This window comes from Gopherus flavomarginatus, chromosome 5, assembly GCF_025201925.1.
Source record: "Gopherus flavomarginatus isolate rGopFla2 chromosome 5, rGopFla2.mat.asm, whole genome shotgun sequence".
NCBI classification, from domain to species: domain Eukaryota; kingdom Metazoa; phylum Chordata; order Testudines; family Testudinidae; genus Gopherus; species Gopherus flavomarginatus.
This window is the reverse complement of record NC_066621.1, coordinates 133,118,721-133,146,162: the sequence shown is the minus strand read 5'-3', so window position 1 is coordinate 133,146,162 and position 27,442 is coordinate 133,118,721. Positions and strand designations below refer to the sequence as shown.

Below are 27,442 nucleotides of genomic sequence, written 5' to 3'. Positions count from 1 at the left end.
GTGAGATACATGAGCACAGAGCCCTAGAACAGTGACTCTCAACCAGGGTACATAGAGGTCTTCCACAGGGAACATCACCTCATCTCGATATTTGCCTAGTTTTACAACAGGCTACATAAAAAGCACTAGCAAAGTCAGTGCAAACTACAGTTTCATACAATGCCTTCTTTATACTGCTCTATATACTATATACTGAAATGTAAATACAATATTTATATTCCAATTGCTTTATTTTATAGTTATATGGTAAAAGGAAGAAAGGAAGCCATTTTTCAGTAATAGTGTGCTCTGACACTTTTGTATTTTTATCTGATTTTGTAAGCAAGTTGTTTTTAAGTGAGGTGCAACTTGTGGGTACTCAAGACAAATCAGACTTGGCAAAGGAGTACAGTAGTCTGGAAAGGTTGAGAGCCAGTGCTCTAGAAGTTATGGAAGATCACCAGTCCATCTCCTTGCTCCTCTCAGCCCATAAGCTTGAGGTACATTAACGACCTTGAACAGGCCAGATATGGTTACTACATACATTTACAAGGTGTGGCATTTACACAGCTAGGGGTCTTATGCTAGATTTAAAAAGTATTCTGCCTTCTCCACTACAAAGGCCTAATACAACTATGAACACTCTCTGCGTGTCACTGAGTATCCCATTGTCATTTGCTTGTGTTACATGCCTCTACTTTAATACTGACCTAAACTAATCTTTGAGCTGACTCCTGCCTTGGGTGAGGAAGGGGGCCAAGGCAGAAGTGCAGAGAGGCTCCTCGTCCCCTGCCAAATAGCCACGTAGAATGGCTCCCCAGCATGCACAAATGTACAGGCAGAAATTCCTGATTGACATGCCGAAGCTAATACCACATCCCAAAGACAGTGAGAGCTGTTGGAAGAGGGGGCTTCACAGTCCACAGGGGGCTAGTGGCTATGGTGCAGTAGGCAGTAAGTGCTAGCTGGAGGAGGTCAGGGCATAGCATACACCTGCTTAAGAAGAGCACTAAAATGCAGTCAAAAGTACAAGGATCCTAACAAAGTTCCTGATGCAGAAGCATCTGCCATGGCCCTACTTATTGTCCCAGAACTGCTGCTTTCACCAGTTAAGATTGGGAGTTGGGTCCATTTTGCAATGTTTGGATGCAGAATTGGATCCAAATCTGAAATTCCCCAATACGAGGAGGTATTTGGATTCCGCCTTCCGGTTTAGCCCAATACAGAGAGAGGGCCAAGCGCTGAAGTTCCAGTCCATAGCTGGACCTTAGGTTCAGGTACCACACTGAGATCCTGTTACAAATACCTAGACAGCTATCATCTAGTTCTGGAGCTGCATATCCACCTAGTTTGATGAGATTCAGCCTCAGAGCAAGCCCATCCCTAATATACTTGAAAACACACTGCCCAGACTTTTCATTCAATAGTCCATACATATCCCTGGAGAAGGCTAGTTTTAATCATAAAGTTCCCATCATACCTGCCTTTATTTTGTGGAAATCTCCTGAATTCACAGTGCTAACTACACATTTACAATCTTTTCAAGTGTGAGATGTGGCAAGAGCAAATATTTTCCTTAGATACCCTACTTTATATGTCACCCTCTTAAACCAGTTACATTAAGTTACATCAGGCCCCTCCTGGCAAGTCAACTCTGATGATGAAAAATATATATGAAGAGGACAGGGGGAGAACTTGTTCGTTCCAATCTTTCCTGCAATTCCTGTTGACTTCATATGAAAGTAAGGCATCTCTTTGCACAAGACAACATGGCAGTGTCTCTCATTTTAAAACAACTCATTCTCAAGTATTTTTTTCATGGTTGACTGTACCTTTTCAATTTGGTCCAATACTTTGGGAGATTAAAGATAAACTTTGCTAATTGCATTTAGATTAAAATCCTAAAAAGTTGAAGCAAAGCATTCTACTGGCAAATTCACGGAGCAGGGGCAAAAGATTCCCATTAGAGAAACACAACATTGTCTAACTGGTTTTAATTAGGGTGAAAATGCTTTACTATTAACCATGCAAAAATAGTTTTACTGCACGAGGTAGCATCACTCCAGAGCCTTATTGAGGTACTGAAAAATCCTATTAGTAACTAATTGATGCAATTATGATGCTAGTGACACACCTGAAATAGCTGAGGGCATGAAATTAACCTGTTCTACCACACGAGTGTCTTAAAACGGAAAGCCGAGGAGGCATACACACTTAGGACCAAATCTTTTCCCCTGCCCAAAGCCTGATTAGATGGGCCTTGCACTAAGGACTTCACTTGGCAATTGCTATTGGTGGTGGGGTGGGAGGTTGAAGTCTCCTTCACTAGGCTGCTCCATGGAGGGCTGTGCTCTTCCACTACATACACATGTACATGGAGCGGGGAGAGGGGACTACAAATGCACTGCTGACATAACCCATCCTACATCCAAATGCCTCCTCTTTGAATCAACTGTAGAGGCTCTTCTGCACCCTGTCACACTAATTTCACTGCATTCAGGGCTTTACTTGGGCTACAGGATTTAGCACTTAATGGCTTATTCTCTTACCAGAATGCAGGGAATTTATGTATGTAACTCATATGAGAATTAATAGATGTTCCCCCTATTAAATCCTCTGTCTATAAAGGAGAGAGTAGACATAGTAGCATGTCAATCATCTAAAATATCAGCTTCACAGGTGCCTGTCACAGATACTACGTGACCGAACATCCATACAGTCTAACCAGGAGTCTGGTTCCAGAGGTTCACTGCTATGGAATGGTACTGCACTTCCCTCCTGAAGTGGTAGCCATACAGAGTATGGTACGGTTCCTAGAAAAGGGCCTTGGGAATCCTCTCCTGTGATTTCATGCATCAAGGATCTTTGCAGTTGACTGACAGTGAGCCAGCTGCAAAAGAACCGGGGCAGCTTTACAGGCCAACACTTTGACTAACAATAAATAAATGCAAAAGCTGAAATGCTCATTTAGGACATATTGTCTTGGATTGTGTGACTTATCCACCAACCCTGCAGGAAAATTGGTTTAGAGAGAAAAATAAAAGCAAAACCTCTCCATACGTTTGCCAGCTCTTACTCCAGCCTTGAGCTGAGTGACAGAGAAGTGTCAAAAATAGCCACCATGCCTGCAGACAGGGCCTTCTGAAATCAGGGTAATAGATGTAGGGGACAAGAGTAGAGGGAGAACTGTCCAATACACAGAGGTTTTGTGTAAAGTATTTATCTGCTGCCATTTCTCTATGTTCACATCCATCACCTTTTTTAAAAGAGAAGGAGAACTGGGGCAGGCTTTTACAGCTCAGATGAGCTTTGGCTGAAGATTCCTTCCTTTGGCAAGGAAGGCTACAGATTATTTTGGATGGATACAGTCCTTATAAATCATTGTTTACAAGATTAATACAACAAAGACATTACCCATTAATAGAACACTTAATACAAATATTTGTATAAAATTGCTACCACAATTGATTTTACATTTCCCCCCCTCATTATAAGGCCTTAGAAACATATTAGTGCCTAAATGTAAACAGTTGTCAAGGTCTATCAGCAACTTCCCTTAAGCTACTGCCCTCCAATGCTCCGTATATCCCACCACTGTATGTAACTCATGTACCCAATTCACCATGGGAGGTTATGTATGTGCACAGTAGGGCTATCTGGTAAACTTTGTGATTCATTTATCCTCATAAATGAATCACTGGCAGTTAATTAGGCTGCAGAATTATTGCACTTTAAGTCATTTCTTTCATTCATAAATAAAGCTTATTTGACCCCCTGGCTTTTGTGGGAAATTTGGATTTCAGCATAATGAACCAAAAAGAGCCACAGTCTTTATTTTCTAGAAGGAGTCAATCCAATGAACTATAATCATTATCATTTCTGGCTGTAAAGAGTCTGATGGAAATTGGAGCTTTTGCCCCTCCCATTTAAAACTCACTTGCCAGCACTTCATCCTCTGGAGTACAGGTTCTGGAAATATGAAGCAGATTCAGTATTAACACTCAGATTATCGTATCTGCTCACTGTCTTTAGAAGGGAAGTCCTAGATAAACCAGCCATGCATCCACCTGCATGCCACTGCTTTAAGATTAATATCTACACTTTACACATTGCCAAATGATCATGGGCATTTTAGTTCAACACACAAGAATCCTGAAAATCTGCTAATTACAATTGAGCCAATGCCCACCATCCAATGCATCTGCACATCTAGATAACTAGATTTCCATGGAGAATAAGATACAGAGCATTTTTCATATAATGTGATAGAAATACCAATCCCAAAAGCAGATTAAAAACTCAACAAAAGGAACAAACAAAAAACAGAAGAGCTACTAGAAAATCTAACCAATAGGAAAATAGCATTTTCTACATAAATCCCACTTTCATTTTGTATTTCGCATATCGGCATTGGCCTTTCACATCTAATTTATACATGACATATATTGACTGTTCTTGATTAAAGCTTTTGCCTCCACAAAATTTGCCAATGCATCCAAACTTTGCTACTGAAGTTCAAGTTTAATAACTTGCACTTCATTTCTAGTACGGTGGCAGCTTTTAATGAACAAAATGTGTCTACCTATATATATTTATATAGCTATACATGTATATATACACAAACACGCACAACAAACACGCTTGTAGCCATCCACTCCTGCAATATTCCAGTCTCCGGTCTTCTTAAAACGTGAAGGCATACACCACTCCCACAACCACAATGTTTCCAATTGTTGCAATGATCGCAATCCATAACAATATGGCATCGTTTGAGGAGCGGGATGTCTCTTCTGGCTGGTTCTGCATTGAAGCAGCTGCATGGACATTGGCCGATGAATTAAACAAGGAGTATTCTGTACCAAAATCCTCATTGGGTGAGTCCATGAAGGCTCCTCCCATAACAGGAATCTGTGAAGAAGAATTTGACATTAGATTAAAGTTCAGGGTCAACTTTTTGGGGGGTCTTAATATGTTATTTATCTTTTCATACTAAGTAGTAACTACCACTCATTCTGTCAAAACTGCAAAGCTCTCACATGCACAATTTTGGGATCACATATGGAAGACTGTCCTTTGCCAGGCACATTCCTTGCCTTAATAATTAGACCACGGGTGGGCCAACTACAGCCTGCAGGCTGGATCCAGCCCATCAGGGGTTTGGATCCGGCCTGTGGGATTGCCAGCCCCATGGCACCACTGGGCTAAGGCAGGCTCCCTGCATTCCCTGGCCCCGTGCTGCTCCCAGAAGCAGCCGGCACTACGTCCCTGCGGTCCCTGGAGAGGAAGGGAGGGCAGAGGGCTCCACACATTGCCCTTTCCTGTAGACACTGGCTCCTGCAGCTCTCATTGGCTGGGAATGAGGAACCATGGCCAATGGGAGCTTCGGAGGAGGTACCCGCAGGCGAGGGCATCACATGGAGCCCTCTGCCCCTCATCCCCCCAGGGGCCGCAGGGACATGGTGCCGGCCGCTTATGGGAGCAGCATGGTGCCAGTGCAGGCAGGGAGCCTGCCTTAACCTCACTGCGTGCCGCTGCCACTCTGGAACTGCTCCAGGTAAGCAGTGCCAGGCCAGACCCTGCACCCCGAACACCTCCTGCACCACAACATCCTGCTCTGAGCCCCCTGCCATACCCCTCCTGCACCTCAACCCCCTGCCCTGAGCCCCCTGCTGCACCCCACACCCCTCCTGCACCCCAACCCCCTGCCCTGAGCCCCCGCCACACCCTTCCTGCACCCCAACCCCCTGCCCTGAGCCCCCTCTGCACCCTGCACCCCTCCTGCACCCCAATTCCTTGCCCATAGCCCCTTCCTGCACACCTCATCCTCTCCCATACCCCACACTCCCTCCTGCACCCCAACCTCCTGCCCCAGCCCTACATTCATGGCTCTGCATGCAATTTTCCCACCCAGATATGGCCCTCGGGCCAATAAGTTTCCCCACCCCTGCATTAGACAATGGATTTGTCAATGCCTTGCATCACCTTCATGGGATCTTTGCACTTTTTGATAGTATAGCCAGATTTTAAATGTGTACATCATAATGTTTCCATCAGCACTATTAACTTCATTTCAGGGAACCTGTGATATTATACATGGATCTGAGAAAGACAGTTTTCTTTCTGTACATCTGGGTACTTATATGATTCCCATCCACGTAATTTCTGAGTGGAGGTGACTGAACTTTAAATTCAGTGTGTGATCGGGGAAACAGGCACTTTTAAGACCATGCCTGCATTTTTACTTCTCTCAAGCAGGATAATCTTATACTGTAAAGTAGCTGCTCAGCTCCTTTCTTTTGCTACTTGATTTTGCTCCTCTCTTTGGACAATCATCCAAAATGGGAGGGCTATAAGACGGGAGCAGCTGAAGAACCACCTTCCCTGCTGAAACAAGCCTTCTTTAAGGGCCAGCCAGCCCTTGTGACTAAGTAGGTACTTCTGAGCTTGGATAGGGTGATTCCACTCTAAGAGCAGCAGGAAGCGGTAGAGAGAGGGGTGACACTCAGGGAGAGACAATGAGATGAAGCTGTGGCAGAGACTGCAGTCAGAAGAGCTGCAGTGAGCAGAAGGCTCTTGCCAGATACCCTTGACCAGGTGGAAGGGTTTGGTCCTGGAAGCCAGAGGGCTGAAGAACTTTGAGGTCCAGGGAGAACAAACTCCATGGGAATAGAAAAAGACTCCAGCCAGACAGGGCTGAGAGAGGCCTGCCAAGGCAGGGAAAAGCTATGGAGAGCAGACACAGGGGGAGAAGAGAAGCTCTAGCAGTGAGTTTTGTATTGTGTCTTATGGCAATAAATCAGACCTTGGGAGAGCGGGCATTGCTGGACCAAAAAAAAAAAAGCCTGTATGGAGTTTATTTAAGAAGCACCTGGAAGGGGAAAACAAAGGCAGGCTGCCTGCAGAGCTACCATAGTCCATGGGCTGGCACTCAGGAGGTGACCGGCTCATTTACACACCCTACAGTGGGGTTGTGCAGTGGAAGGCCTTGCTAGGGTATCCCCAGCATAGGAGCTAAGGGCAATATAAAAAGAGTGGAGCAGGCCAGAGAATATGGTCCAGTGAGGCAGCACTAGGAACCAAGTATCAGAGGGTAGCCGTGTTAGTCTGGATCTGTAAAAGCAGCAAAGAATCCTGTGGCATCTTATAGACTAACAGACGTTTTGGAGCATGAGCTTTCGTGGGTGAATACCCACTTCCTCAGAGGCATGCATCTGAGGAAGTGGGTATTCACCCACGAAAGCTCATGCTCCAAAACGTCTGTTAGTCTATAAGGTGCCACAGGATTCTTTGCTGCTAGCACTAGGAACATAACTGAAGAGATCTGGCAGCCACTCCCATGTTCTAAATAAAAGATAACATTCCCTTCCTAGACAGAGAGAGATTATAGAGAAATATGTTCACTGGCATCATTGATATATCATGTAGGTAACAGTGTATTCAACTCCTTGGACAATTCATAACACAAACAATCTCAATCAAGGCAAAATTGTGTGTATGAAACCCACGTGATCTTGATGATCAACTATTTTAAAGACCTCTCACGGCTAAACAAACTCTACTAAAAAGCCAAAATTAAAGTTATATGGACTTTTGAAGGAAGGCAAATGACCTTTCTAGTAGGGCTGTATATGCCCTCCAGCCACCCAGATGTCAAAATATAGGCAGTGGCTTACAGAATGGCCATCACTTCATAACTAAAGTAAAAACTATCAACACCAAGAAACCTAGCAGAATTGTGCTGCTTAGAGGAATTAAACAAGTGGAAGGCAGAAATAATGCAGAAAATTATATATGGTGTTCTTCCCCCACCTGATTTATAATCAAACAGTGAACAGGTAAATCACATGTAATAAAAGAGAACACAAAAGTCCCTACACATTCATAATTCATCTTCTTTTACCAGGACAGCTATTGACTGAAGTTCGTGTTTTGTCCTCCTGTGAAAGAAACCTACAAAAGCTTATTCATATACACCGCCACTGGAAGTGGAACATACCCTTGTGGAGACAGAAGATTCATAAACTCAAACAAGTACACTAAAAATTCACTGAACAAGTTGCAGAAGACTTAATTGATGATAAAGGGCCAGAGCCGTCAGGTAGTGTGAATCTGAGTAATTAATGGAGTTATTTTGACATTCTGGCCTAATATGTTCAGAAAGCAAACAGGACTACAGCACTGTCTGCTGAAAACACAGTTGGGGATTTCATGCTCCACCTTTCCTCCCCACCATATAGATATCCCCGGTGCAGAAGACTTTGCATAGACAGGTCTTTTGCATATCCCCAGGTTCTGCCATCAGTATCCCCTGCTTATTTCACAGGGTGGGGTGGGCTGGTGCATGAGAAAAATTTGTCACTGACACCCACTCTTAACACTCTTTGGGGAAAGTATCATGAGGGAAGTCTCACTGAGATTCCCCACCCCCAAATCCCTCCAGTGGTTTTTCTGTGGGAGAACTGACTGATCACACAGCATCAAAACATGCTGTGCCCTGTGGATCAGACACCAAGTAGCATTTACATACATTTCTCTATTAACAGTTTATTACATGTGGCAGTAAAAAGATCTATTCCAGAACTTTGTATCTGTTCTGACCTAATAAACATGACTCTGAGGCAAGCCTCGGAAAATGCGGTGCTTTTGATTTACTTGAGAGGACAGCAGAACCAAACCACATAAATAAAAACACTATTAATCTTTAGCTGGTTTTTGCTTCATTGTAAAGAACCCAGAGCTTTAACTCAGCCTGGTTATGGGTCTCATCAAATGCTATCAGATAGGACCCACAATTTAAGAATGGTGGAAATTTTGTAATATTTTGATTATTAAGGCCCTGATCCTGTAAAAAAGTATGCACACACTTAACTTTAAGCAGGGGAGTACAGTAACTCCTCACTTAAAGTTATCCTGCTTAACGTTGTTTTGCTGTTACATTGCTGATCAATTTGTTGTTACATTGCTGCTCCCTTGTAACGTTGTTTGGCAGCCGCCTGCTTTGTCCACTGCTTGCAGAAAGAGCAGCCCATTGGAGCTAGTGGTGGGGGTAGGGTGACCAGATCACCCAGGTCAAATATTGGGATGTGTGTGTGGGGGGGCAGAGTAGAAAAAAATGGCAGCAGAGCAAAAAAAAAAAGAAATCCCCCACCCCCGATTCCTCCTCCCTCCGCAAGTGCTGGAGGGAGGGCCAGGAGACAGGGGTGCGCAGGGCCGGGGTGAGTGTGAGTCCAGCCTGGCCCCGAGCAGGCAGGACTTGGGCACGGTACCTGGAGGGACAGTAGGGGGTGGCCTGCGGGGCCAGGCGGCAGCTATTCTCCTCACCTGGGCAGCAGGACTCGGGAGCAGCCTCTGCTACAGCTTCCACTGCTGCAGGGGGAGGAAACGGCCGCTGGCCAAGCTCGGAGGCTGCGGCTCTGGTGCCTACGAACCCCCCGAGCCCGGGCCTGCTGCGGGGACCAGCGCGCACGCTCCGCGTGCCCAGCCCCTGGCCAGTCGCATCTGGGCTGGCTGCCCAGCAGGTGCAAACTCGCAGGAGGCCCCGGAGTGGGGGCAGCAGGCCCCAGCCACCTCATCCCGCTCAGGTCCCACAGGGGAACGAACGGGGCTGGGCTGCCGATGCCTCCGCTGCGGGATTGCACCAGCTGGGCAACCAGCCCAGACGTGACTGGCCAGGGGCTGGGCGCAGCGTGCGTGCTGCTGGGTCCCTGCAGCAGGCCCGGGCGCGGGGGGTTCGGACCTGGGCTCCAAAGCCGCAGCCGCCGAGTGCCACGTGCTTGGCCACTTCCTTCCCCCGCGGCAGTGGGAGCTGCAGCAGCGGCTGCTCTCGAGTCCTGTTGGCCAGGTGGGGAGAATGGCTGCCGCCTGGCCCCGCGGGCCGCCCCCTACTCTCCCTCCAGGTACCGCGCCTGAGTCCTGCCTGCTCAGGGCCAGGCCGGACTCACACTCACCCCGGCCCTGCACTGCCCTGCGTCTCCTGGGCATGGTGTGCTTGGCAAGAGGCAGGGATTTGGGGAGGGAGCCAATGGGGCAGTGAGGGGGCAGGGATTTGGGGAGGGATCCAATGGGGGAAGGAAGGGGCAGAGTCAGAGCGACGGAGGGCGCGAGCCCTTCCGGGCTCGGGAGCCTTTGCATGTTTGTCCAGTGTCCTGACGTAACATTGGTCGGGACGTGGGACAAACAAGCAAATATCGGGACAGTCCCGATAAAATCGGGACATCTGGTCACCCTAGGTGGGGGCTTGGAACTAGGGTGGACCGGCAGTCCCCCCATAAGCTCCCCTAAGTTCACCGTGCAGCAGCCACCCAGCAGGCTAGCAACTGCCAGCAGTTCAGCTGTCGTCCCCACCCCCCGCAGTGTGCTGCTGCTGCCCTCTGCCTTGGAGCTGCTCCCGGAAGCCTCCTGCTTGCTGTGCAGAGGGCAGGGGATAGGGATGCTAATGTCAGGGTGTCCCCCTTCCCCTGCTCCTGCCTTCCAACTCCACAGAGCACCGTGGGGAGCAGGACAGGGATCAGGACAGAAGGATCTTGCTGGCAGTAGTTGCTGTCTCAACTTGCTGATCTAATTAAAAAGGCAGTGTACTTAGAGTGGAGACAGCGTTCTTAAAGGGGCAATGCATGTCTCTCTCTCTCTCTCTCTCTCACACACACGGTGTGTCTCTCTCTCGCTCTCTGCCATGCTGTTTCCCTTTCCTCCACTCGTGCTGCCGTGCAGAGTGTCAGGCTACATTAACAATATGTTAACCCTTGAGGGCTCAACTGAATGCTAGTTCATCATTTAGCAGTAAGGTATTCCCTGGGGAATATCCCACCCTCTGACTTCACCACCTCAATCAAGCTTCACAATCATCATTGCTATGTACAGTATTAAATTGTTTGTTTAAAACTTATACTGTGTATATGTATATATAATATAGTCTTTTGTCTGGTGAAATTTTTTTCCCCTGGAACCTAACTCTCCCATTTACATTACTTCTTATGGGGAAATTGGATTCACTTAACACTGTTTTGCTTAAAGTAGCATTTTTCAGGAACATAACTACAACATCAAGCGAGGAGTTACTGTAGTCTCATGGGCTTCAAATTAAGCACGTGCTTAAGACTGCACAGAAGAGTTGCCTGAGAGTGAGCGACAACTTGGGTGGAATATTTTCCACGATAGAATGTTTGAGTAGATTGGGTCGGTTACTGGATAGAGGAGAGCCATACCAGTGAGAGGATAAGCTTATGCTATATTAATTAGTACCTAACTAATAACAATGAGACCAAATACACCTGTGGTGCAACTACAAGGACCGCAAAGTAACTATTATACCAGCAATACATTTAGTTTAGTGTCTCTGAACTAGGAGGTGGTATTATCCACAACTTCTCTCCTGGAGCAGCATGATGCACAAATCTGATGTATGGGATAAGGCTGAAAAACATTAAAACATATGCTTCTTCATCCTGACTTGGAGAAGTGAAATGATTAGTTATAGCCTTCATATATCTGAGAACTTTAAATAATATTACTGTTAATGAATTAACCCTCAGGGCACCATTGTGAAGGAGGTCAGTGTAGCTATCCCCATTTTACATCCGTCTGGCCAAATCAAGGCAGAGAGAGGTGTGACGCTGGCAGACCAGGTGCCCCTAGGCCTCACTGAACACTGACAAATGCACAGCTTGAAACTAGACTGGCTGAAGAGTGTGTTAGTATTATTAGAACAGCTTTAGTGTTTAGACAAACATTCCATAAAGTCTAAACACTAAAGCACGTTCTGATATAAGAGTTATCAGAATGTGCTTTAGTGTTTAGACTTTATGGAATGTTTGTAGGATGCCTTAAGCAGGGGGTTGGACTAGATGACCTCCTGAGGTCTCTTCCAACTCTAATCTTCTATGATTTTATGATGCTGCATGTTTTAAACCTACTTATAACATCTGTATCCCATGTTACAAGGTAATGTTTAAATGTCTGCTCAGTAACTATAAAAATGTTTGCTTTGGCTATGTCTACCCTACAGACCTTACAGCGGCACATCTGCAGCACTGCAGCTGCACTACTGTAAGGTCTCCCATGTAGCCACTCTTATGTTAATGGGAGAGCTCTCTCCCAGCAGCATAATTAAACCACCCCCAACAAGCAACCGTAGCTATGTTGGCAAGAGAGCATCTCCCGCCGACAGAGTGCTGTCCACACCAGTGCTTTTGTCGGTGAAACTTATATCTGTCAGCGTTGTGTTTTTTCACATCCCTCACTGATAAAAGTTTTTACTGACAAAAGTGCTAGTGTATAAACAGCCTAAAGCCTTGCCTATGCTACAGAGTTTTGTCGACAAAAGACAGCTTTTGTTGACAAAACAATGAATGTGTACACACTGCGATGCGACTTTTGGGAGCAAAGATGCCCTGTTTTGGCAACAAAATAAAACTGCCCCAACACGAGACATTAAAGCTTTCTGCGCAAAAATTTTGTCAACGAAGTGCTAGTGTATACATCATCCTTGATTTTATCACTTTAATTGGTCTCCAGGAGGTGTTCCACAATGTCCATCCTGACCCCTCTGGTCAGTAGTTTGAACTCCACTTCCGATGAAGTGGGCTGTAGCCCACGAAAGCTTATGCTCAAATAAATTTGTTAGTCTCTAAGGTGCCACAAGTACTCCTGTTCTTTTTGCAGATATCAGACAAGCCATTATTGACAGAAGACTTTGTTGACTACTTCCCCCTCGCCCCTGAAGAGGGTACGTGCACAAGCCCATGTCTCATCACAGGTTGAAGCCATGGGAAGGGAATAAAAATGCCTGTTAAGGAGAAATTGGTATCTTTTTGCTGTTTGGACTCTGAGGGGCAAAGATTCCTAAATATAAGCGAGAGGTCCCCAAGCTGCTTGGCCTGGGTTAGCCCTAACAGAAATAAAAGCTTATTATAGAAGCTTCTATTACCTTTTGAACTTAAGATTGTACCTCACTTATATGTATGTTTACCTGCTTTAGCCTTGTAAATAATTCTTATTTCTTTTTCCTTGTTAATAACCCTTTAGTTAGTTTGTTACAGGATTGGATACAAGTGTTGTCTTTGGTTTGAGATCTCAATACAATTGCTCTGGCATAACTGGTCCTTCGGGACAGGGAGTAACCTGAATATTGGTGTGATTTTTGGACTAAGGAGCCATCCATCACAGAAGGCTTGGCTGGGTAGCAAGACAGATTGGAGTACCTAAGGGGACTGTCTGTAAGATCCCTATTAAGGCTGTTATAGGATATCACACTTGTTACTTTGCTGATGAAATCTAAGTATAGGACACACAACCAGACTGTGGTTCATGCCCTGTTTCTTGACAGCCTGTTCTGGGGTTGGCACTTATGGCACTGAGCCACACCAGACAGTGTGACAACAGGTTAAGTGACTTGCCCAAGAATACAGAAAAAGTGAGTGCCAGAGCCAGGAACAGAACCCAAATCTTCTGACTCAGTCCTGTGCTTTGAAAGCCAGAGCCAAGGAATGTAAACATGAGAAAGGCACACAGATGAATCAACGTGAGAGTATGGAACCTGGTTCGATATCACATATGTATAAACTGCTCTGTGCTTTCGAAATGAAATACCACAGCGATAAGGCAATTCAGATGTGTTTGGCTATGCCATATTAAACATCAACAAAGGCAGCAAAATACATGCTATAAAACACAATTCCAGAACACATTTATTATTCAAAAGGAGAAATAGCTCAGTGGTTTGAGCATTAGCCTGCTAAACCCAGGGTTGTGAATTCAGTCCTTGAGGGGGCCACTTAGTTGGGGATTGATCTTGCTTTGAGCAGAGAGTTGGACTAGATGACCTCCTGAGGGCCCTTCCAACCATGAAATTCTATGATTAAATAACTTGTACCAAAACTCTGCTACTAACTTGATGAGCTTTTTTGGGTCTAAGCAATCGGGGTAGCAGTGGCATATTGCTGGTCTGGATTGAATAGAAAGCAAATAAGTGCTTTGCTCAGGTCCAACTCTGAACATAGGCTCCAGTGTGGATCAAGCCTTTTGCATTCTGCTGGGCTCTTTGAAAACACACTGCTGTTTAGGTAACTAATGTCAGGATACAATATCTTGAAATGATATATGACTGAACATTGTGTCTAGATCAGGGGTTCTCAAACTGGGGTTGGGACCACTCAGAGGGTCGAGAGGTTACTACATGTGGAGGTTGTGAGCTGTCAGCCTCTACCCCAAAGCCCGCTTTTCCTCCAGCATTTATAATGGTGTTAAATATATAAAAATGTGTTTTTAATTTATAAGAGGGGGTCGCACTCAGAGGTTTGCTATGTGAAAGGGGTCACTAGTACAAAAGTTTGAGAACCACTGGTCTAGAGCCATAGATCAAAGAGGCTATTAAACATTAACCTGTTTCATCATAGGTGATCCCTTTCTTCCTTGATAGGAATGAAAAGGAAAGAATAGATTTATTCTGTGAAGGAAACAAGAATGGATAGTTATCTCACTGTACTGATCCTATTTCTTAAAGGATGATTACCATTAGCATCAAACAGGCTGATCCTGCAAGGTGCTGAGCCTTTCCCACTACCCTCAGTTCCCGATGGAGTCATTAGGAGTCGAGGAGTTGTCCAAAGACAACACTTGTTGTAAGATGGCCACATAAAATACAACTCTTTCACCTAAGGAGAATGGACTACAGCAAGGAAATTTAGTAAAAGGCACTTTTCAAAAAAATTTGTAATGAACTGAGTATTTCAGGGACAGAAAAATATTTTTATAACAAAAACGGTACATAAAACCGATCACCAGTTATCCTCTGATCCTAAAATAAATGATTCACAAAATTCCAAATCAAGAAGCGGACATTTACAAATGTCTTATTATATTATCACTCCACAGTCTGATTTTCGTTCAACTCATTTAAAAATGTGGGGGCAAGATCATTGTTTGCTTTCCTACACATTTCCAGAGCACAATTTAAAAACCAGTCAGAGAACACTTCAACCTCCCTTGACACTCGATAACAGACTTAAAGGTGGCAATTCTTCAACAAAATAACTTTAAAAACAGACTCCAACGAGAAACTGCAGAACTGGAATTAATTTGCAAACTGGACACCATCAAATTAGGCCTGAATAAAGACTAGGAGTGGATGGGTCACTACCAAAACTAAAAACTAATTTCCCCATGCTAATTTCCCCCTACTGTTACTCACATCTTCTTGTCACCTGTTTGAAATGGGCCACCCTGATTATCACTACAAAAGTGATTTTTCCTCCTGTTGATAATAGCCCACTTTAATTGAATTGTCTCGTTAGCATTGGTAAGGCAACTCCCATCTTTTCATATACTATGTGTATATATCTTCCTATCGTATTTTCCACTCCATGCATCTGATGAAGTGGGTTTTAGCCCATGAAAGCTTATGCTCAAATAAATTTGTTAGTCTCTAAAGTGCCACAAGTGCTCCTCATTGTTTTTGCTGATACAGACTAACACAGCTACAATGCCGAAACCTGTCCAATAATCATAGCTTCTTGGGTTTAGGCTAGAATGGTTGAAAAAGCTCTTGGAAAAAAAAATCTTTGGTCAACAAATGAACCTTTACTTATGGAGGGAGGAGGGAATTATGTTTACCACAAACACCACACATCATTTGCAGGGGGAACTGGTGCTTGCTGTTCAACAGGCTCTCCAGGGCCTGATCTAGTCCTCTTTAACGTCAATGGAAAACACCTATTAACATCAATGGGAGATGGCTCAAGCTTCAGTAGCATGTCTGCTGCACCTTCCACCTTTTGGTTTTCAACAATAAATGATCATTTATCTCTGAATCAAGAACCTATTTCTCCATTATTAGAGCAGGGATGATTAGTGCATTATCCATCTTCAAAAGATGAAATGTGCAGTGAAGTCAAAGCTTTGAACAATCCTGTTATTCTCATATTAATCTTTACTCGAGCCTGAGCTTATACAGACAGATTTCTCAAAATGTCCCCAGGGGAGCATTAGCAAATGATGCTATAAGTATCAAGCAAGCCTTGAAATGGGGAGAGTGCAGTCTCAGGTTGGGATTACATTTTAAACACCTACTTTATTCAAGGCACTTCAGAGACAATCTTTCAGAAAACAAAACCATAGTGTTTTTAGCGAGAAAGGACCAGAGCATTAGAGTCTGCACTAAGAATTTAGAGCAAACACAGCTCTAAGCTCTGCACATCCCAGGGAAAGAAGAGGCTAACAACTTCTCAAGGAATCCCACCCGTTTTTGTGGGAACAGCGTCTGTAAAATCAATTATCTTCTAAAAATGATTGAGTTTCCTTTGCTCCAAAGAATACAGGGGCATGTGTGGTTTAACAGGCTCTCTTCTGGGTGGCTGAACAGCATCGTGGGCCAGTGAAGAGTGGGAGAAGTGAAGTGATGGCCCCTGATGCTTATGGAGCAGGGCATTATTAATCAGTTACCGTGTTTCACTGGGAAGGTGGGTGCAGTGTACTTGAGTAGTGGGCTAGTGATTCCTATATATGGTACCAATAGTTTATAGACTGAAGATCAAATTTTCTCCTTCACCACACCATAAAAGACCTAGAAGGGCAGGGCAGGTTTACATGTCCTGTTGCCAGTAAACCATACCATCTCTTGTGGGAGGTGAGGCTTGCAGTAGAGTAGTCTTGCCATGGGGAGTGACCATCAAGAGGTGAAGAAGCTGAGATGCAGGGATGGACTGGTGGATCTCTGGCCTCCCATGTGTCAGGGATCTGTCTCTGGGAATCCCCTGGCCCCTATTTCTGCTCTGCAGCATTGTCCTATGATGCTCTTGCCCTTCACTGTGCACATATTCTCACTACTGCACCACAGAGGGTTATTGCTTCTCGCAGCATTAACTTGCATTGCCTCAAATGTCAAGTCCCACTTACCTGCAAGGGGAACAAGGTAACTCTTCCCCCTCACTTCCTACCTATGTGGATTTAACTTCTCACCAGCACACCTAGCCACACCCCTCTTCGTCATGTATCGCTGAGCTCAAGAGAAGCAGCTTAGTGTGGAGGATAACAGAGCATAGCCACTTTTCCCCATGACAGGACCTCTACTCAACTCTGCTTTGCAGAATTTGGCCCATCATTTGTAAAGCATGTGGGGGACCTTTTGGGATGAAATGTATTTGATGCATGTAAACTGTTATCAATAGCACTCAAAGCTGTAAAAGGCAGAGACTCCCCCCCGCCCCCCGCTTCAGTGTGGCCTGTTCTAAAGGCTTCAAGTGGAATGTAAAGCATATTTCATTTTTAATGGAAAATAACCAGTGTAACATTTATACTACATCAGTGGTTCTCAAAATGTGGGTTGGGACCAATGTTCTCTCTAATTTTTTTCACCCATGTGTGGAATAAATTTTATTATGTGCACCAAGTTAATGTGCGGATGTGCGCCACCAGTAGAAACAAAAAACCTAGATATAATATATATTTTTTAAAAGTGACCTATAGGGATAATTTCTCCAGCCAGAACAAACTAGGCATTTTAGGACTCACTACTCAAAGAATTAAATTTAAGTGTAAGAGAGAAATAAAAATTATGAAATGCATAGACCAGTCAAAAAATTAAAACACACTTTGAAAGAATAAAATTACAGAGAATATATGTGGATTGCAGGAAGTACCAAGAAGTAACAACAATAGTGTTGTGAGGTGTGTGACACAGACTGTGTGTGGTCTGTGAGAGAGAGAGTGTGTGCATGTGTGTGACACAGACAGTGTGTGTGTGTGACACAGAGACTGTGTATATGATGGATGCTGGGGAAATTTCTGAGAGACGCCTGTCCACTGTCTCTTTAAGGCACTCACTGAAAACTCTCCTCCTCCTGAACCATGTCCCTCTTCCCTGCTCTGAGGAGTTGGGGTAAATGGGCAGGGAAGAGGGGGAGAGACAGAGTGTGTGTGTGTGAGTCTGAGAGACTGTGCACTGTCTTTTTAAGGCACTCACTCACCTAAAGGCTTGTTCAGACTTCAGAGCTGCTGCGAGTCCTGAGCCCTGTTCCCTCTACTCTGCTCTGTGGAGATGGGGTACAGGGGCTGGGGGAGGGAAGGGAGCCACCCTGACATCAGCACCATCCTTTCCCCCTCCCCAGCCCTGCTCTGCACAGCCAGCAGGAGGGTCCCGCGAGCAGCTGCAGAAGCAAGATGGCTGCAAAGCAGTGAGGGGGAGAGGCACCTGAACACACACTACCGTCTAGATATGCGTGGCTCTGCTATTCAAATGCACAGCACTTGAATCTCTCCTGGGCGGCCGCCCAAGCGCGTGGCTTCCAGGGAACACTGGTCGGGATCCCAAAGTGGGTTGCGACCTCCTTTTAATGAGGTTGCCAGGGCTGGCATTAGACTTGCTGGGGCCCAGGCACAAAGCCTGAGCACCAGGCCTGAGCCCTGGGCAGCACGGCTCAGGCTTGGGCTTCATCCCTGGGCTCAGGTTACAGGCCCCCGCCCCCTACCCAGGGCTGAATCCCTTGTTCTTCGACTTTGGTCCCCCTCTGGCCCGGGGCAGGCTTCAGTCCCCCTTCCTGGAGTCATGTAGTCATTTTTGCTGTCAGAAGGGGGGCACAGTGCAATGAAGTTTGAGAACCCCTGTACTACACAGAGTAACAGAGAGAGATGTTGTGTGAGTGTGCATTTGTAATGCTATCAGTAGAACACTTCATTTGAAGGACCTGCCTCTTACACAAAACATTTTACTAGACTTAGATTATTTATTATTTGAATCTGAGAAGCTGTAAGTACCATAAGACACATGGTGCTGCCATTTCTGTGTAAGTACCATTCAGAGTACATGGACAGTGTGGACATGCACAGCACTGCAAGTAATGTCAAGTCGGAACCCTGCAATACCACACACAATGCAATTGAATAGTTTTCAACATCTGAGAGTAGCACATGGCGAAAAAGCTCAGCTGACTTTTTGAAGGACTTGCAGTGACCCATTATGAAGTGTTGACTTTCAGCAGCTGGTACAGACATATTTTATAACTTTGAGTCTCTCTGTTTATAGGTTTGCTCTTCATCACAGATTGGAAGGCATTTAGTCTCTAATAGTTGCCTTCTGAATAAAATCACATCTCCCTTAGCAAAAACACTTTGCTAAAATTGCCTCTCTCTTAGTCTGGTATCTCCTTGCCATACAGCAATGAGAGAGGAAAGACAGTTCAGTGGTGAGGCCTTTAGACTGGGATTTGGAAGAGCTGCATTCAAGTCCCAGCTCAGCCATGGACTTCCTGGGCACTTTTGGGCAAGTCATTTAGTCTTTCTGTGCCTCAGTTCTCCATTTGTAAAATAAGGATAAGCGCACTGCCCTATCTCACAGGGATGTTATGGGGAGAACTCAAAGACTGTGGGGTGCTCAGATACTACAGTGATGGGGCCCGCTAACTACCCAAGATGGACAGATTCACCTAGTAGGTCTTTAGGATGGAAAGCAGGAAATATGGACAAGATGCTCAGCTGTTGTAATTTAGTGTAGCTCTATTGAGATAATTGAAGATGCATTGATTTACAGCAGCTGAAGATCTTGCCCATGTCCTCCTACCATGGCAGACTGGCATCCTCGCTGTGCCTGCTCTGACTCCTTCTGAAGTCCAACGGTTGGGACCCCCAAGTGGGTTGCGTTGAGAGACTTGGGCAGCTTTCCCTCAGCAGGTCTGTACCCACACTGACACCTTCTGTTTTTCCTGAAAGCTGTTGTAAATGACATCTCCTTTATTGGGTCAAGGTGCCCTGCTGTTAGCCATATCTATTGTGACCTGGTCTGTCTTCATGAATAAGGGGTGTGGACTGGGAGAAGTAATGCTACTTTGTTTCAGAACATCTTTATCTTTATATTCCCCACGCCTCCCCCCAATGTATTTTTATGTTTACAAAGGTGATTGGGCCAAATATATTTCTAGATCTTGATCTGGGTCCTAGGAAAGAGAGAGAATGTGTTCAAATAAAAAAATAGCTTAAGTAAAAGACTATAGAATACACATCACATATCCTCACCTCCTACATCATGTCTCTCTTTGATTCTGAAATAGCTAATGCAACATAAAGATGAAGAGCAGGGCCACCGAGAGCAGGTTTGGGCCCCAGTGAAAAAAAAATTTTGGGCCCCCCAGCAAGGGCGGACTGGCTAAAAAGGGCCGACAAAGCTGGGGAAGCTGGGCCCGGTGCCCCCATCTGGACTGCCGGGCCCCAGTAATTTGTACTGGCTCCCTGTCCCCCCATTGGCCCTGATGAAGAGAAAGGAAGAAAATAAATAGGGAAAGACAATGCTGAACAAAAATGAGTTACAATTCTTATGAAAACCAATACATCATTAGCAGTATTCTTACTCCTCAGTTATTGTAGCAGGTCTGAAAACATGTGGTTTTAAGGAAAATATCCATTAAGGAAAAAGCTGAGGCTTTTTTCCCTTTGAAGCATTTCCCTTTGAAAGCCAGATATACTCTTCCATTCCTGCATGTGTTTTCCCATGAGGGAACTAATATTTAGAATGGTTTAATACAATGTTATCATTAGGGTTACAGCATGATGAGGGCACTGCCCTGCCTCTCTCTGGGTATATTTGAGGCTATAACCCTTACAGCTGTCTCAGAGTTGCTGACAATGAGGTAAAAGCAGCAAAGGATCCTGTGGCACCTTATAGACTAACAGACGTTTTGGAGCATGAGCTTTCGTGGGTGAATACCCACTTCCTCAGATGCATGTAATGGAAATATCCAGGGGCAGGTATATATATGTGTGCTAGCAAGCAAGCTAGAGATAACGAGGTCAGTTCAATCAGGGAGGATGAGGCCCTGTTCTAGCAGTTGAGGTGTGAAAACCAAGAGAGGAGAAACTGGTTCTGTAATTGGCAAGCCATTCACAGTCTTTGTTCAATCCTGAGCTGATGGTGTCAAATTTACAGATGAACTGAAGCTCAGCAGTTTCTCTTTGAAGTCTGGTCCTGAAGTTTTTTTGCTGCAGGATGGCCACCTTAAGGTCTGCTATAGTGTGGCCAGGGAGGTTGAAGTGCTCTCCTACAGGTTTTTGTATATTGCCATTCCTAATGTCTGACTTGTGTCCATTTATCCTTTTCCGTAGAGACTGTCCAGTTTGGCCGATGTACATAGCAGAGGGGCATTGCTGGCATATGATGGCGTATATTACATTGGTGGATGTGCAGGTGAATGAACCAGTGATGGTGTGGCTGATCAGGTTAGGTCCTGTGATGGTGTCGCTGGTGTAGATATGTGGGCAGAGTTGGCATCGAGGTTTGTTGCATGGATTGGTTCCTGAGCTAGAGTTATTATGGTGTGGTGTGCAGTTACTGGTGAGAATATGTTTCAGGTTGGCAGGTTGTCTGTGGGCAAGGATTGGTCTGCCACCCAAGGCCTGTGAAAGTGTGGGATCATTGTCCAGGATGGGTTGTAGATCCTTGATGATGCGTTGGAGGGGTTTTAGCTGGGGGCTGTATGTGATGACCAGTGGAGTCCTGTTGGTTTCTCTCTTGGGTTTGTCTTGCAGTAGGAGGCTTCTGGGTACACGTCTGGCTCTGTTGATCTGTTTCCTTATTTCCTCGTGTGGGTATTGTAGTTTTGAGAATGCTTGGTGGAGATTTTGTAGGTGTTGGTCTCTGTCTGAGGGGTCAGAGCAGATGCGGTTGTACCTCAGTGCTTGGCTGTAGACAATGGATCGTGTGATGTGCCCGGGATGGAAGCTGGAGGCATGAAGGTAGGCATAGCGGTCGGTGGGTTTTCGATATAGGGTGGTGTTAATGTGACCATCACTTATTTGCACCGTGGTGTCAAGAAAGTGGACCTCCCGTGTAGATTGATCCAGGCTGAGGTTGATGGTGGGGTGGAAGCTGTTGAAATCATGGTGGAATTTTTCCAGAGTCTCCTTCCCATGGGTCCAGATGATGAAGATGTCATCAATGTAGCGTAGATAGAGAAGGGGTGTGAGTGGACGAGAGCTGAGGAAGCGTTGTTCCAGGTCGGCCATGAAGATATTGGCATATTGTGGGGCCATGCGGGTGCCCATAGCAGTGCCACTGATCTGGAGATATATATTGCCATTCACAATGATCCCACACTTTCACACTTTCACACTTTCACAGGCCTTGGGTGGCAGACCAATCCTTGCCCACAGACAACCTGCCAACCTGAAACATATTCTCACCAGTAACTGCACACCACACCATAATAACTCTAGCTCAGGAACCAATCCATGCAACAAACCTCGATGCCAACTCTGCCCACATATCTACACCAGCGACACCATCACAGGACCTAACCAGATCAGCCACACCATCACTGGTTCATTCACCTGCACATCCACCAATGTAATATACGCCATCATATGCCAGCAATGCCCCTCTGCTATGTACATCGGCCAAACTGGACAGTCTCTACGGAAAAGGATAAATGGACACAAGTCAGACATTAGGAATGGCAATATACAAAAACCTGTAGGAGAGCACTTCAACCTCCCTGGCCACACTATAGCAGACCTTAAGGTGGCCATCCTGCAGCAAAAAAACTTCAGGACCAGACTTCAAAGAGAAACTGCTGAGCTTCAGTTCATCTGTAAATTTGACACCATCAGCTCAGGATTGAACAAAGACTGTGAATGGCTTGCCAATTACAGAACCAGTTTCTCCTCTCTTGGTTTTCACACCTCAACTGCTAGAACAGGGCCTCATCCTCCCTGATTGAACTGACCTCGTTATCTCTAGCTTGCTTGCTAGCACACATATATATACCTGCCCCTGGATATTTCCATTACATGCATCTGAGGAAGTGGGTATTCACCCACGAAAGCTCATGCTCCAAAACGTCTGTTAGTCTATAAGGTGCCACAGGATCCTTTGCTGCTTTTACAGATCCAGACTAACACGGCTACCCTCTGATACTTGACACCATGCAAGGCACTGCATTTAGCCGTATGGAATGGAAATCCATCAACCTCATGAAGAAACTTGCACAAATACAGACAGATATCATCTTCCTTTCCAAATGCAAACAGATGGACATCATACCAAATGGACTAAAGGTAAAAAATCCACTGCTATCTACATACTACACAGACCACAGTGAGAGATTATGTCATACGCTATCAAAAAAACTGAGGAACCACCTGATCAGCATCCTATACAGCAAACAGGAAAACATCAAAAAAGAGCTCTCCAACCTGGAGACTCTCATTAATAACCAAACTTCTATACAAACAGACTTCACTAGAATAAGACAGGAGATCTACATTACTCACTTCACCTCTCTTCACAGGAAAAAGGACTGTAAGCTGTCTAAACTCCTACCTGCCACATGGGGCCACAACAGTGGTACCCCTAACCCACCCAGCAATATCGTCAATCTATCCAACTACACACTCAGCCCAGAAGAAAAGTCTGTCCTATCTCGGGGACTCTCTTTCTGCCCTGCCACCCCCACCAACATGATACAGTTCTGTGGCGATCTGGAAGCCTACTTTCGCCGTCTCCGACTCAAAGAATACTTCCAGGACAACACTGAACAGTGCACTGATACACGGGTGCCCTCCCACCAACAGCACAAGAAAAAGAACTCCACATGGACTCCTCCTGAGGGTCGAAATGACAGCCTGGACCTATACATTGAATGCTTCCGCCGGCGTGCACAGGCAGAAATCGTGGAACAACAACATCGCTTGCCTCACAACCTAAGTCGTGCAGAACGCAATGCCATCCACAGCCTCAGAAACCACCCTGACATTATCATCAAAGAGGCTGATAAAGGAGGTGCCGTTGTCATTATGAACAGGTCTGACTATCAAAAGGAGGCAGCCAGACAACTCTCCAATACCAAATTCTACAGGCCACTTCCCTCAGATCCCACTGAGGAATACACTAAGAAACTACAGCATCTACTCAGGACACTCCCTACACTAACACCAGAAGAAATCAACATACCCCTAGAGCCCCGACCAGGGTTATTCTATCTACTACCCAAGATCCACAAACCCGGCAATCCTGGACGCCCCATCATCTCGGGCATTGGCACTCTCACTGAAGGACTGTCTGGATATATGGACTCTCTACTCAGACCCTATGCCACCAGCACTCCCAGCTATCTCCGCGACACCACTGATTTCCTGAGGAAACTACAATGCATTGGTGACCTCCCAGAAAACACCATCCTAGCCACCATGGATGTAGAGGCTCTCTACACAAACATCCCACACACAGATGGAATACAAGCTGTCAGAAACACTATCCCTGATGATGCCACAGCACAACTGGCTGCTGAGCTCTGTGCCTTTATACTTACACACAACTATTTCAAATTTGATGACAATATATATCTCCAGATCAGTGGCACTGCTATGGGCACCCGCATGGCCCCACAATATGCCAATATCTTCATGGCCGACCTGGAACAACGCTTCCTCAGCTCTCGTCCACTCACACCCCTTCTCTATCTACGCTACATTGATGACATCTTCATCATCTGGACCCATGGGAAGGAGACTCTGGAAAAATTCCACCATGATTTCAACAGCTTCCACCCCACCATCAACCTCAGCCTGGATCAATCTACACGGGAGGTCCACTTTCTTGACACCACGGTGCAAATAAGTGATGGTCACATTAACACCACCCTATATCGAAAACCCACCGACCGCTATGCCTACCTTCATGCCTCCAGCTTCCATCCCGGGCACATCACACGATCCATTGTCTACAGCCAAGCACTGAGGTACAACCGCATCTGCTCTGACCCCTCAGACAGAGACCAACACCTACAAAATCTCCACCAAGCATTCTCAAAACTACAATACCCACACGAGGAAATAAGGAAACAGATCAACAGAGCCAGACGTGTACCCAGAAGCCTCCTACTGCAAGACAAACCCAAGAGAGAAACCAACAGGACTCCACTGGTCATCACATACAGCCCCCAGCTAAAACCCCTCCAACGCATCATCAAGGATCTACAACCCATCCTGGACAATGATCCCACACTTTCACAGGCCTTGGGTGGCAGACCAATCCTTGCCCACAGACAACCTGCCAACCTGAAACATATTCTCACCAGTAACTGCACACCACACCATAATAACTCTAGCTCAGGAACCAATCCATGCAACAAACCTCGATGCCAACTCTGCCCACATATCTACACCAGCGACACCATCACAGGACCTAACCTGATCAGCCACACCATCACTGGTTCATTCACCTGCACATCCACCAATGTAATATACGCCATCATATGCCAGCAATGCCCCTCTGCTATGTACATCGGCCAAACTGGACAGTCTCTACGGAAAAGGATAAATGGACACAAGTCAGACATTAGGAATGGCAATATACAAAAACCTGTAGGAGAGCACTTCAACCTCCCTGGCCACACTATAGCAGACCTTAAGGTGGCCATCCTGCAGCAAAAAAACTTCAGGACCAGACTTCAAAGAGAAACTGCTGAGCTTCAGTTCATCTGTAAATTTGACACCATCAGCTCAGGATTGAACAAAGACTGTGAATGGCTTGCCAATTACAGAACCAGTTTCTCCTCTCTTGGTTTTCACACCTCAACTGCTAGAACAGGGCCTCATCCTCCCTGATTGAACTGACCTCGTTATCTCTAGCTTGCTTGCTAGCACACATATATATACCTGCCCCTGGATATTTCCATTACATGCATCTGAGGAAGTGGGTATTCACCCACGAAAGCTCATGCTCCAAAACGTCTGTTAGTCTATAAGGTGCCACAGGATCCTTTGCTGCTTTTACCTCATTGTCAGCAACTCTGAGACAGCTGTAAGGGTTATAGCCTCAAATATACCCAGAGAGAGGCAGGGCAGTGCCCTCATCATGCTGTAACCCTAATGATAACATTGTATTAAACCATTCTAAATATTAGTTCCCTCATGGGAAAACACATGCAGGAATGGAAGAGTATATCTGGCTTTCAAAGGGAAATGCTTCAAAGGGAAAAAAGCCTCAGCTTTTTCCTTAATGGATATTTTCCATTAGTCTATAAGGTGCCACAGGATCCTTTGCTGCTTTTACAGATCCAGACTAACACGGCTACCCTCTGATACTTGACAATGAGGTAGTTATTTTGTATCATTACCTACAGTAGAGCTGCTGTGATAGCAATTACTCCCCTCAGTAGGCAATTGTATCCCAGCCTGCCTTTGTACTACAACCAACACTATATTAAATGCATCAAGCAGATAGTTTGATGGATCTTCAATCTGCATGGAATAGCTATATGTTTCTTTGATGAAATAGAGCTAAGCTGTGTTAGCTTGTTAGTGTGGCTTAGCTAAGGCTCAGCTGGTTAATGTTTTATGGGCAGTGCAACTGAGTTTGAACTAGCCTACAAGATATTATTATTCCCAGTACAAGCTGGTGCACACAATGGTCAACATAGGCTACATAGTCGGTTTTTAAAAAATTCTTCATGTTTTAGACCCATCAAGATTTACTCTCACATAACGGGTCCCTCTAGATTCAGCCCCTCCAACACTTGCCCTCTGAAATTCTTCCAGCCTTTGTCAGAAGCACCAAAACTACCTAAATCGGCATCAAATGTAGCCATTTTGAGTGGACAGAATTTTATTTTTTATGAACTCACCAAGCCAATCCATAATGAGTTCTAGTCATTGAATAATAATTAGTTTTGAACTCAACCTGCATTGAGATTTACATTTCCACTTCCATCTCTGCTAATGAGAGCCAAAGACCCTCATACCCTATCTAGTGATACAACAATAGACTAAACACCCTGTTAGGCAGATAACAACATATAGGAGTGACAAAATACAAAGTTTTGATCCATGGCCCATTGAAGTCAATGGTAAGAATCCCAAAGGCACATAAGTGATAAATCTACGAGCTAATTGAAAAAAATCGTCTTCAGTGATTTCAGGAGGCAGTTGCTGTAGCATCAGAAAAACCTGTGTTCTATTCCTGGCTCTGCCAGTAATTTGCTATGTGACTTTGGACAATTAATATGAGATGTCTGTGCCTTAGTTTCCCATTCCTTAAAAAATAAGATTAATGATACTTATCTACCCTTGTCGAGTGCTTTGAGATCTTTTCATGAAAAACACTCTGCAACTGCTAATTTTATACTATTTAATTATAATCAAGAGAATGAGACAATTGACCCCCTCTCCACTAGTGTTTTTACACCAGTACCACATCCAAAGCCAAGAGAGGTGGTCATGAAACACTGGGGCTTTTACTTGGTAGAGGATTCTATTTGGCATCATTACCTGATTTATTTTTAAGAGAAGGATTTTTTTAAAATATAAGGTGTGGCATTATGAGCTGAATGCATGTGGACTTTTTCATCTGACAGATAAACTTCCTCCTAGTTTTTCCACAGCATCTATTGAAACATTCCACTAATACAATGTAGATGGTATTACTAACTGCATTAAGTACATTTCCATGTGTCTGAAATGAAATGCCCTCCCAAAAGGCATTGTG

The 27,442-nt window shown here is 45.1% G+C and overlaps 1 protein-coding gene across 1 annotated transcript in view; it reads right to left on the bottom strand.

Annotated features, from left to right (window-relative positions):
• Positions 1-240: 240 nt before the first annotated feature.
• The window catches only part of C5H14orf132 (chromosome 5 C14orf132 homolog), a 72,303-nt gene continuing 45,101 nt past the window's right edge, over positions 241-27,442 (bottom strand). Inside the window, exon 2 of the mRNA XM_050954501.1 lies at positions 241-4,887. Within this exon, the coding sequence (XP_050810458.1) occupies positions 4,663-4,887 (225 nt within the window). The 3' untranslated portion in view covers positions 241-4,662. The remainder of the gene's footprint in view (positions 4,888-27,442) is intronic.